Source organism: Anabrus simplex, chromosome 2 (genome assembly GCF_040414725.1).
Source record: "Anabrus simplex isolate iqAnaSimp1 chromosome 2, ASM4041472v1, whole genome shotgun sequence".
Lineage (NCBI taxonomy): Eukaryota > Metazoa > Arthropoda > Insecta > Orthoptera > Tettigoniidae > Anabrus > Anabrus simplex.
The window spans coordinates 31,718,026-31,731,109 of record NC_090266.1 but is presented as its reverse complement, the minus strand read 5'-3'; the positions used below and the strand labels follow the sequence as shown (position 1 = coordinate 31,731,109).

The following is a 13,084-nucleotide window of genomic DNA, read 5'->3' as shown; positions in this document are numbered from 1 at the left end:
TGGAGGTCAGCTACATGTACCATTTCAACCACATACCAGCCCTCCTGCCATTCTTAAATTTCTGGCAGTACTGTGAATCGAACCCGGGCCCCCGAGGACGGCAGCTAATAGCTCGGCCGTTATGCTACGCAGACGGACTCAGTTTTAGTAAGAATGTAGTTCATTACTTAACGATAATAGAGTCTCTTGTTATTTCTGTAAGATACAAAAATGTTACACTGAAAATTTTGGTGCAACACCCAGCGTCAGATACCACCAGCCGCCACTGTATTTCACTCACGCACAATTGACGCTACTCAACCCCCGTTTGAGAGAAAGCAACGTTGCTGATCGAACTCTTGTGATACATACTAACGCATTCATTTTAAATGTTTACTTTCAGGTACTACTTCCCTGTGCCAGGGCACACTCCGGAGGGCTATCGAGTCAATATTTCTGCATTGGCTGATTGCGATGTGAACAAGTTCAGCGCCAAGGACTATATGAAACGCATGTTCCTCGTAGCTGACGCACGGCTCCAGGAAGAGGCATCGGTAGGAGACGTGTTTGTGTTCGACATGCGTGGCTTCACACTCAGTCACCTCGTCAAGTTCACACTTCCTTTAGTCAAGAAACTTCTCATTTGTGGGCAGGTGAGTGATAAGGATTCTCAGGTGGGCGGGCACTAATTCAGCTTATGTGCGGACTGCCTCAATTATACATTTTAATCCACAGTTTAAACAGCGGGGCCAAACCAGCTCAATCGGTAGAGCATCGGACGATGTCCAGCTGACCATGTCGACCGTGTTTAACATCTCTTTGCCATGAACTATATACACACACTTGACATGACCTGATAGCTTAATGCCCATTTCAGTACAATGCAGTCGTGGACGTTAAATATGCAATTAGAATAACCCACTGCGGCGACTAGCAGACTCTCTACTGTAGCTCAGATCAAACCCAAGAGGGCAGACCGTAGCTCAATCGGTAGTAGGGGCGCGATTTCTCGCTCACGAGTCTTGAGGCCGGCAGCCAATATCGCCAGAATCTCACGACCCCTCGCAGTGCTGAGCTCTCTGTGCGATGTGCCGTAAACCCTTTTCCGCTGAAGCATGGAACTGGAGCGTTTTTGAAGAATTGTATTTTCGGTTAATAACACATGCGGAACATCTCTTAATAATTCCTTGCCTTCGGAGTACCGAATATTATATCATCCTTGACTTTACTTTGATGTTAATATAACGTAACTGTTCTTTATGAAAATAGAAACGAAATAATATAATAATAATGTTATTTGCTTTACGTCCCACTAACTACTTTTACGGTCTTCGGTGACGCCGAGGTGCCGGAATTTAGTCCCGCAGGAGTTCTTTTACGTGCCAGTAAATCTACCGACATGAGGCTGTCGTATTTGAGCACCTTCAAATACCACCGGACTGAGCCAGGATCGAACCGGCCAAGTTGGGGTTAGAAGGCCAGCGCCTTAACCGTCTGAGCCACTCAGCCCGGCAGGAGAAACGAAATAAAAGAAATCTCTGTTTAAGGACCCTTCAAAATCAAACTTAATAATGTTCGCTATGAAATTAAAAGAAATAGATATTTCTTTCAATTATCCCCTTGTTTGATTTTTAGAGACACTAAAAAACTATAACAATGATAACTACTTATTCGCGCAAAAGGAACGGAGATATATTAACTAACCGGAAATACACATTACATCGCATTTTACTTGGACTTTAGCGAAATACCCCCAGGTTCACAAATTTCTTTTGGTAGCCATAAACGGCCGCTAAAAATATTCTATTCAATAAATTGCAAGTAGAATAGCGTAGATCTTTCCCATCCACGATACATCGAAGATTCAGACTCTAATGAAATCACAAATTCTGCTATCTGCCTCGTGATTGACCAAGGTAAAGCACTGCAAATACCAAGGAGAACGCACACACCAGACGGCAGGCAGCTCGTAGAGCTATCGGAGTGGCCGCACTTTGTTACACGATGCAGGAGAAGCACTGGAGGGGTCATTTTCGCGGAACAGCAGTGATTCCACGGTTGGGAGTTCGAGCCGTGTTCAAGTTATCATTTTTACTGTGTTATCGTTTTTAACGATATACATACTATAAATAATACGTTTGGAACAACATAGGTAAATGAAATGGCGTATGGCTTTAAGTGCAGCGAGTGTCCGAGGACATGTTCGGCTCGCCAAGTGCAGGTCTTTTGATCTGACCCCCTTAGGCGACCTGCGCGTCATGATGAGGATGAAATGATGATGAATACGATATATACACCCAGTCCCCGTGTCAGAGAAATTAAACAATGATGGTTAAAATTCCCGACCCTGCCGGGAAACGAACCCGGGACCCCTGTGGCCAAAGGCCAGCACGCTAACCATTTAGCCATGGAGCCGGAGACAACATACTGTAGGTGCATAGGCCTAATAATAGTGTTAGTTTTCCTTCTTCTTATAGCCTACTAATGCTTTATACTACCAAGTAACGTAATAAAATAAAAAGGAGGGACGAGTACTATATTCCGACGTTCTTCTGAATGAGCAGCTATACGGGATTTACTTCCTAATGATGCAATTCAACGCATTCGCAAAACCCCTACCAATTAACATGCATTTAGATTATTTTATAATGCTATACAAATAGGTTTATTTTATGATATTATTTTCTAGTTGTAGTAGCAGCAGCTGCAAGCGCAGTTGTATAAACAAAGCAAGTACTAAGGCATACGGTTACTCTCAATGCAGGCCTTTACAAAACAAATTAACGGCTCTGAGGTCGAGATTATGAACTATATTTTCTTTTAAATCTTTGGAATTCATGTCGGCAAATAATATAGTAATTGATATCTTTGTATCGTTGTGAATACTTTGCCGTTATTGTAATACGAGATAGGTAGAGGCTAACACTCCACGAGTAACCAACGACGCCATTTCTGCCACAAAGTCTAATATGGGCTATGACTGAACTTGGTTTTTCAGCATCTGAAGCAGCTAGGCGTTTCCACGTTTCAGAAAGGACAACTCGAAGATGGGTGAAAAATTATTTATCGAAGTTCGGGTAGTTTTGCCCGAAAGGCTGGAGGTGGTAGAAGGAAAAGTTTAACCCAATTGAGAATATGTGGGCACAAGTAAAGAAGCACATGCGTAAAAATGGCCCCAATCCCCGTCCAAGACGTCCCGATGATTTGTGGAAGCTAGTCCAGGATACCGTGGCTAAGAACAGTGGTTATTTGAAAAGACTAGACGACTCCATGCCCACTCTACAGCAAAATGTGTTCGAGTTGGGAGGAAGAGGAAGCAAATAGGCTATTGAATCGTGGTTTTGTTTTTGTAATTTTGTTTACTATTAGTTGTTTTAATTTTCTAAGGCAGGCGGCACTATGTTTTTTGTTTATCAAACAAAATATAGGTACCTTTGTTGAGAATAGCATCTTTCATTCTTTCTATCCGAAGCCAAAATGCCATAATACATAATGATAAAGGATTGTCATAATGAATTCATGAACCTGGTGTTAATTACTTAAACAGTCAAAATAAGAGAAAAAGCAATTACATAATCTTACTCTTAAAAGAAACAAGTAGTAGGTTGTGTTTGAACATACGATGTCTTAAATACCAGTCAAACTCGTTGCCAATACGCAATAATAGAAGCATGCACAAATGGCCCATTGTAACTATAGATATCAGGCTACGTAAGAACGGGGCCCAACAACATGTAACATTGTCCGTCTTCGAATACTTGCGAAGCGACCCGAAGGGGACTTACGTCCAAGAGAGTGGCTGATTCTTATTTTGACAGCTGTACACCACGTACTCGTCCTATTGACCAAGACGTCACAGCGTGTTATCGCACTCAGCGTACTGCGTGATTTCAGAAGTGTATATAAGCTTCTCAAATCTCGCCAGCAGAGAACAGAGAAGTTTTCGGTTAAGGTTTCCCAACTCTCATCAACAGGGAACAGAGAAGTTCTCTACTTGGCTTCGTCTTCTCCCGTGAGACCTGTCTCCTCAGCAGGGAATAGAGAAGCTCTGCTTACGTTTCTCGAATGTCGCGAGACGTGTCTCATCAACAGAGCATAGAGAAGTTCTCTGTTTAGGCTTCTCGAATGTCGCGAGACGTGTCTCGTCAACAGAGCATCGAGAAGTTCTCCGTTTCCGCTTCTCGAATGTCGCGAGACGTGTCTCGTCAACAGAGCAGAGAGAAGTTCTCCGTTTCCGCTTCTCGAATGTCGCGAGACGTGTCTCGTCAACAGAGCAGAGAGAAGTTCTCTGCTTACGCTTCTCGAATGTCACGAGACGTGTCTTCTCAGCAGAGCATTGAGAAGTTCTCTGCGTACGCATCTCGATTGTCGCAAGACATGTTTCCTCAACAGGGAATAGAGAAGTTCTCTGCTCATGCTTCTTGAATGTCGCGAGACATGTCTCCTCAGCACAGCATTGAGAAGCTCTCTGCTTAGGTTTCTGAAGTCCCATTAACAGGGAACAGAAGTTCTCTACTTAGGTTTCGGCATCTCCCGTGAGACATGTCTCCTCAACAGAGCATACAGAAGTTCTGAGCTTACATTTCTCTAATGTCACGAGACGTGTCTCCTCAGCAGGGAATAGAGAAGTTATCTGCTTACGTTTCTAGAATGTCGCGAGACGTGTCTCATCAACAGAGCATAGAGAAGTTTCCTGTTTAGGCTTCTCTGGTCTTGTGAGGCGAGTCTCGCCAGCAGAGAATCGAGAAGTTCTCTACTTAGGCTTCTCGAGTCTCACCAGCAGGGAATAGAGAAGTTCTCCGCTTACGCTTCTCGAACGTCGCGAGACGAGCCTTGACAGCACAGCATCGAGAAGTTCTCCGCTTACGCTTCTGGAATGTCGCGAGACGTGTCTCGTCAACAGAGCAAGAGAAGGTCTCTGCTTATGCTTCTCGAATGTCGCGAGACGAGCCTCGAGAGCAGAGCATCGAGAAGCTCTCCGTTTCCGCTTCTCGAATGTCGCGAGACGTGTCTCGTCAACAGAGCATAGAGAAGTTCTCTGCTTACGCTTCTCGAATGTCGCGAGACGTGTCTCGTGAACACAGCATAGAGGAACTGGAAAAAATCCAAAGAAAAGCAGCTCGATTTATTCTGGGTGATTTCCGACAAAAGAGCAGCGTTAAAAAATGCCGCAAGGTTTGGGCTGGGAAGAACTGGGAGAAAGAAGACGAGCTGCTCGACTAAGTGGTATGTTCCGAGCTGTCAGTGGAGAGATGGCGTGGAATGACATTAGTAGACGAACATTTTTGAATGGCATCTTTAAAAGTAGGAAAGATCACATTATGAAGATAAAGTTAGACGTCAAGAGGACAAACTGGGGCAAATATTCATTTATAGGAAGGGGAGTTAGGGACTGGAAGATGATGTCCAATAAATTAACAATTTCTTTGAAATCATTCAAGAAAAGGCTAGGAAAACAACATATAGGGAATCTGCCACCTGGGAGACTGCCCTAAATGCAGATCAGTATCGATTGTTGATATTCTCTGCTTTCGCTCCTGGAATGTCAACAGAACATAGATTATTTCTCCGCTTGCTGAGACTTCTAGTGTGTTGTGAGATAAGTCTCGTCAGGAGAGCATCCAGAAGTTCTCTGCTGAGGCAGTGAATTAATCTTAGTGTTGGACTGTAGAAGTATTATAAAGAAAGGAATAGAATTAAGTAATTTAATATGTTTTACGTCGCACCGACACAGATAGGTCTTATGGCGACGATGGGACAGGAAAGGGCTAGGAGTGGGAAGGAAGCGGCCGTGGCCTTAATTAAGGTACAGCCCCAGCATTTCCCTGGTGTGAAAATGGGAAACCCCGGAAAACCATCTTCAGGGATATATATATTTACCAGATATTGTAACAGGAGTTCAATCATGGCTGAGAAATGATATAATGGATGCAGAAATTTTCTCACGGAACTGGAGAGTGTATCATAGAGATAGGACAGAAATGGTGGGAGGGGGAGTATTCATTCTGGTGAAAGAAGAATTTGTAAGCTACGAAAAGTTAAAGATGAGAAACATGAAATTCTAGGTGCAAGGCTCATTTCTAAAGGTACAGTAATTAGCAACTTGATATCTTTGGAGTGTACGGACTGGGAAAGCTTGGCGCTGACAAGGATTCAGAATTATTAGATAAGATAATCAGCTATGTGGGAAACAATAAGGAAAGGAGCGTGAGTGTAGCAGGGGATCTGAATTTACCAAATGTCAACTGGGAAGGAAATGCGAACGACAGGGAGCATGACCAACAAATGGCAAATAAGCTAATATGAGAAGGACAGCTGATTCAGAAAGTGATGGAACCAACTAGAGGGAAACATATCCTGGATGTGGTGCTGGTGAAACCAGATGAGCTCTATAGAGAAACCTAAGTAGGCTAATAGATGGCATTAGTGATCATGAAGCTGTTTTTGTAGTAGTTAAAAAGAAATGTGTTAGAAAGAAAGGTCTTAAAAGTAGGACTATTAGGCAGTACCATATGGCTGATAAAGCAGGCATGAGGCAGTTTTTAATAAGTAATTATTGTCGGGGGAAAACGGTAAATAAAAATGTAAACAGACTCTGGGATGGGTTTAAAGCAATTGTTGAGGAACGTGAAAACAGGTTTGTACCTTTAAATCAATCAATCAATCAATCAATCAATCAATCAATCAATCAATACTGATCTCCACTTAGGGCAGTCGCCCAGGTGGCACATTCCCTATCTGTTGCTTTCCTAGCCTTTTCCTAAATGATTTCAAAGAAACTGGAAATTTATTGAACATCTCCCTTGGTAAGTTATTCCAATCCCTAACTCCCCTTCCTATAAATGAATATTTGCCCCAGTTTGTCCTCTTGAATTCCAACTTTATCTTCATATTGTGATCTTTCCTACTTTTATAAACGCCATTCAAACTTATTCGTCTACAAATGTCATTCCACGCCATCTCTCCGCTGACAGCTCGGAACATACCACTTAGTCGAGCAGCTCTTCTTCTTTCTCTCAATTCTTCCCAACACAAACATTGCAACATTTTTGTAACGCTACTCTTTTGTCGGAAACCACCCAGAACAAATCGAGCTGCTTTTCTTTGGATTTTTTCCAGTTCTTGAAACAGGTAATCCTGGTGAGGGTACCATACACTGGAACCATACTCTAGTTGGGGTCTTACCAGAGACTTATATGCACTCTCCTTTACATCCTTACTACAACCCCTAAACACCCTCATAACCATGTGCAGAGACCTGTACCCTTTATTTACAATCCCATTTATGTGATTACCCCAATGAAAATCTTTCCTTATATTAACACCTAGATACTTACAATGATCCCCAAAAGGAACTTTCACCCCATCAACGCAGTAATTAAAACTGAGAGGACTTTTCCTATTTGTGAAACTCACAACCTGACTTTTAACCCCGTTTATCAACATACCATTGCCTGCTGTCCATCTCACATTTTCGAGGTCACGTTGCAGTTGCTCACAATCTTATAACTTATTTATCTATCTATAGAGAATAACATCATCCGCAAAAAGCCTTACCTCCGATTCCACTCGATTACTCATATCATTTACATATATAAGAAAACATAAAGGTCCGATAATACTGCTTTGAGGAATTCCCCTCTTAATTATTACAGGGTCAGATAAAGCTTCACCTACTCTAATTCTCTCAGATCTATTTTCTAGAAATATAGCAACCCATTCAGTCACTCTTTTGTCTAGTCCAATTGCACTCATTTTTGCCAGTAGTCTCCCATGATCCACCCTATCAAATGCTTTAGACAGGTCAATCGCGACACAGTCCATTTGACCTCCAGAATCCAAGATATCTGCTATAATCTTGCTGGAATCCTACAAGTTGAGCTTCAGTGGAATAATCTTTCCTAAAACCGAATTGCCTTCTATCGAACCGGTTATTAATTTCACAAACATGTCTAATATAATCAGAAAAAATGTCTTCCCAAAGCTTACATACAATGCATGTCAAACTTACTGGCCTGTAATTTTCAGCTTTATGTCTATCACCCTTTCCTTTATACACAGGGCTTACTATAGCAACTCTCCATTCATCTGGTATCGCTCCTCCGACCATCAATAATCAAATAAGTACTTCAGATATGGTACTATATCCCAACCCATTGTCTTTAGTATATCCCCAGAAATCTGATCAATTCCAGCCGCTTTTCTAGTTTTCAACTTTTGTATCTTATTGTAAATGTCATTGTTATCATATGTAAATTTTATTACTTCTTTGGCCTTAGTCTCCTCCTCTATCTCGACATTATCCTTGTAACCAACAATCTTTACATACTGCTGACTGAATACTTCTGCCTATTGAAGATCCTCACATACAAACTCCCCTTGTTCTTCTTTCTTCGTTTCGGCCTGCTGTGGACCACGTTATTTCAACCGTTTGCATCCTTGAGCTTTAATTCTTCCCCAGTACTCACGCATTCTCGTTCTGTGAGCCTCCTTTCTTTCATCAGTCCACTTCTTGCCTGTTTTCAACTTTGGCCTTTCTTGGAACCTCTTGTCACTGGAGCTTTTTCTGGAGAGGAGCACGTTTCTGAATGTCTTCGAGTGTGATTCCTATTTCCTGAAGTTCTTTTTCAACTTCGATAAACCAGGGTCCCTTGGTTTTCTTGTTAAGAAAGTAGGAAAAGATCCTATTGGTCTGTCTCTGTGTGCTCATGCGTGCTATATGGCCATAAAAATGAATCCTCCTTTTCCGAATCGTGTCCGTTATCCTCTCCATATGCTGGTACAGATCGCTGTTGTGTCGTCTCCTGTACTCACCATTTTCTTTGATTGGTCCAAGAATCTTTCTCAGGATTTTTCTTTCTTTAGCTTCTAGCTTCTCCATCAGACCTTTCCTGTTCATTGCAAGGCATTCTGCTGCGTACAGTACTTCCGGGCGTACAACCGAACAATAATGCCTGAGCTTGGCGTTGATGGACACTGATCTGTTGTTGTAGACATTCCTAGTCAGCTGATATGCCATCTCCATCTTGTTGATTCTGTACATGATTGCTTCTTTCTGAGAGTTGTTAGGTACTATCCACTCACCTAAGTACTTAAACTTTTCCACCTGCTTGATTTTCCCCTGTTCCACAATGAGCTCTCTGGGAGCTGGCTTGATGTTGGTTAAAAACTCTGTTTATTGGAAAGAGATTTGGAGGCCAGCTTATGCTGCTTGGATTCTCAGTTGGTTAATTTGTTTTTCAGCAGTATCTAGGGAATCAGAAAAGATCGCTAGGTCATCTGCAAAAGCTAGGCAGTCTATGATAAGATCATCTTTCTTATATCCTATTCTAAGGCCATTCTCAACCTCTTCCTTGCACATCTCCTTGCGCCATTCCCGAATGATTTTCTCCAGAACGCAGTTGAAGAGAAGGGGTGATAGTCCATCCCCTTGCCTAACACCAGTCTTGATTTCGAAGACGTTCGAAATTTCTCCCCTGAATTTCACCCTGGACGTAGTGCTGGTTAAGGTCTGTTGAATGATAGCTCTCGTTTTGTTGTCTAAGCCCATTTCCTTCAGAATGCGGAGGAGAGTGTGTCGATCTATGAAGTCATAGGCTTTTTGGAAGTCAACAAAAGTAAGTACAAAATTCCTATTCCTGGATTTTAGGTACGACAGGACAGACTTAAGGTTCATGATCTGCTCTGCACAAGATCGTCTTTTTCTAAAGCCTCCTTGGTATTCACCCAACTGTGAATCAAGTTGCTCTTCTGCCCGAGTTTGAAGGGCTTTGGAAAGAATTTTGTATGTTACTGAGAGAAGGGAGATGCCGCGGTAGTTGTTTAATCTGCTTTCTCACCTTTCTTATGTAGGGGATGAATCAGGGCTGCTGTCCAATCATTTGGGATCCTCTCTGTTTCCCAGATCCCGCGAATGATCTCAGTTAGTTTATCGATCGCCTTTTCACCTGCAGACTTCCAGAGTTCAGCAATTATCGCATCTTCTCCAGGTGCTTTGTTGTTCTTTAATGATGTAATTATCTGTTTGATTTCCTCTTTTGTGGGGGGAGAAGAGTCTGGGTTGGGATGTCTGGATTCTTCAAAGGTGAATTCTGATTCTGGTTCTTGGCAGTTAAGAAGAGATTCAAAATATTTAGCCAAGATTTGGCAGTTAACCTTGTCGTTGTAGGCAACTTTTCCATTGTGATCTCGGAAATGTAGACTTGGTGGGGTGTACTTGGTGAGGTTGTGTTTGAAGGTTCTATAGAAATCCCTAGTATTATTCTTATTAAAGTCCTGCTCGATCTGTGTCAGCTGGATTTTGTCAAATGCGCGCTTTACTTGGCGGATCACTTTCGCTGCATGTTTCCTAGCCTTCAGAAAGTCTTCATATCTTTCTGGATTCTTCAGGGAATTCCACCTTTGCCAAGCGATTTGTCTTTGTGTTATGGCTTCATCACATTCTTGAGTCCACCAGGGATGCTTCTTTGGTTTCTTTAGCAATACTGTCTCCTCAGCCGTTTCAACAATGGCATGTTTAAGTTGTTCCCAATTTTCTGTGTCCAAAGACTGAAGTTTCTGGGTGAATTCTTCGCTAGTTTTCAGCTTTTCTGTATCAAATTTGCTACTTTTCTTTATCTTAACTCTCTTGGTGTTTCTTGGATGAAGCTTAATTTTGATCTTGGATAGATAGTGGTCTGAGTCGAGGTTAGCACTTCTCAGGACTTTAACATTTTGGATCTCTTGTGTTGCTTTTCGTGCAATGGCAACATGATCTATTTTAAATTCTCCCAAGTGAGGATTTGGTGATATCCATGTCTTTTGTTTTCTCGGTAGATGTTTGAAGGCTGTTGACTTAAGAACAAGATTGAATGCCTTACAAAGCTCTATAAGCCTTTCCCCATTTCGGTTGGTTCGTCTGTGGGCTGGATAGTTTCCAACGATGTTTTGGAATTTCCTTTCTTTGCCAATCTGGGCATTGAAGTCTCCAAGCAAAATGATTGTGTGTTTGTCAGGAATTTTTGATATAACATCTTCTAGGTCCTCCCAGAATTTATCCGTTCCTTCTGGGTCTTTCTTGTTTGCCTGGTTGATTGGCGCATGTACGTTCACAAGCGTGTGTACGTTGTTCATACTCCGAAAGCTAAGCATCGAGACCTTGCTGTTAGGAGAGCTGAAGTCAGTGACTGAATCAATAATTTTTCTGCTGACAATAAATCCTGTACCAAGGTGTGGAACAGTTTTCATCACACGTGTGCCAGTTTTCCCTTTGAAGATTCTATAACCTTGTGATTCAAACGCATGTTCATCAGTAAACCTTGACTCTTGAATTGCTGTAATTAGGATTTCATGATGGGAGAGGACATCCGTAAGATGTTTGAGTTTACCAAATTTCAAGAGGGAGTTGGCATTGAAGGTAGCAAAAAAATTTCGGTGTTTGTGGCTGATTTTGTTCCTAGGAGTCTCCGATACCTCCTTGCATGTAGGTGCAGGCTCCCCAGAATCCGAAGCCCTGCTTACGTCACTCAAGGCGACGGTGGATTGGTTACCACCTGGGGTACAATTTCCTGTTGAATTTTCCTCCATGCTTTGCAGTTGAAGACATGTAGTTTGGGGTCGGTGTAGTTTTACATCTACCAAGTTACTTCCAAGGTTGTAAGCCTTGGAGAGTGCCTGGTGTTCAACTCGGGATGGCATTTCCTCCATACCCCATGCTTCGGTTCTCCCGCCGGTACTCGGGTGGCTGATTGCAGTGGTTTCCCACTGGGCGATGGGGGCGCCACGTCCCTACGCCAATACTCCCCTCGTTCATTAATTATTCCTGGAATGTCCTTCTTGGAACCTGTTTCTGCCTTAAAATACCTATACATACCCTTCCACTTTTCACTAAAATTCGTATGACTGCCAATTATGCTTGCCATCATGTTATCCTTAGCTGCCTTCTTTGCTAGATTCAATTTTCTAGTAAGTTCCTTCAATTCCTCCTTACTTCCACAGCCATTTCTAACTCTATTTCTTTCCAGTCTGCACCTCCTTTTTAGTGTCTTTATTTCTCTATTATAATAAGGTGGGTCTTTACCATTCCTTACCACCCTTAATGGTACAAACCTGTTTTCGCATTTATCAACAATTTCTTTAAACCCATCCAAGAGTCTGTTTACATTTTTATTTACCGTTTTCCACCGATCATAGTTACATTTTAGAAACTGCCTCATGCCTGCTTTATCAGCCATATGGTACTGCCTAACAGTCCTACTTTTAAGACCTTCCTTTCTATCACATTTATTTTTAACTACCACAAAAACAGCTTCATGATCTTTAATACCATCTATTTCTTCAGTTTCCCTATAGAGCTCATCTGGTTTTATCAGCACCACATCCAGGATATTTTTCCCTCTGGTTGGTTCCATCACTTTCTGAATAAGCTGTCCTTCCCATTTTAACTTAATTGCCATTTGTTGAGTCATGCTTCCTGTCGTTCGCATTTCCTTCCCAATTGACATCTGGCAAATTCAGATCTCCCGCTACAATCACATTCCTTTCCATGTCGTTTCCCACATAGCTTACTATCCTATCAAATAATTCCTAATCCGCGTCAGTGCTACCCTTTCCCGATCTGTACACTCCAAATATATCAAGTTGCCTATTATCTTTAGAAATGAGCCTTACACCTAGAAGTTCATGTGTCTCATCTTTAACTTTTTTCGTAGCTTACAAATTCTTCTGTCACCAGAATGAACACTCCCCCTCCCACCCTTCCTATCCTATCTCTACGATACACACTCCAGTGCCGTGAGAAAATTTCTGCATCCATTATATCATTTCTCAGCCATGATTCAACTCCTAATACAATATCTGGTAAATATATATCTATTAAATTACTTAATTCTATTCCTTTCCTTACAATACTTCTACAGTTCAACACTAACAATTTTATGTCATCCCTACTTGATTTCCAGTTCCCTGTTCCCTTATCACCGCTCCCTAGGCCATCCCGTTTCCCTGAATGTACCTCCCTATTACCCTTCCAAACAAATTTCCTAACTTATATGTACCACTGCGGTTTAAATGAAGGCCATCTGAGCGCAGATCCCTATCTCCTACCCACAAATTTAGGATCTAGAAA

The 13,084-nt window shown here is 42.0% G+C and overlaps 2 protein-coding genes across 2 annotated transcripts in view; one reads left to right on the top strand and one right to left on the bottom strand.

Moving 5' to 3' along the window:
* Positions 1-13,084, bottom strand: part of LOC137498433 (zinc-regulated GTPase metalloprotein activator 1-like) — a 562,086-nt gene that overhangs the window by 160,668 nt on the left and 388,334 nt on the right. The window lies entirely within an intron of this gene.
* LOC136863883 (alpha-tocopherol transfer protein-like) overlaps positions 1-13,084 on the top strand; it is a 78,052-nt gene that overhangs the window by 39,640 nt on the left and 25,328 nt on the right. The window contains exon 4 of the mRNA XM_067140268.2: positions 383-632. Within this exon, the coding sequence (XP_066996369.1) occupies positions 383-632 (250 nt within the window). The remainder of the gene's footprint in view (positions 1-382; positions 633-13,084) is intronic.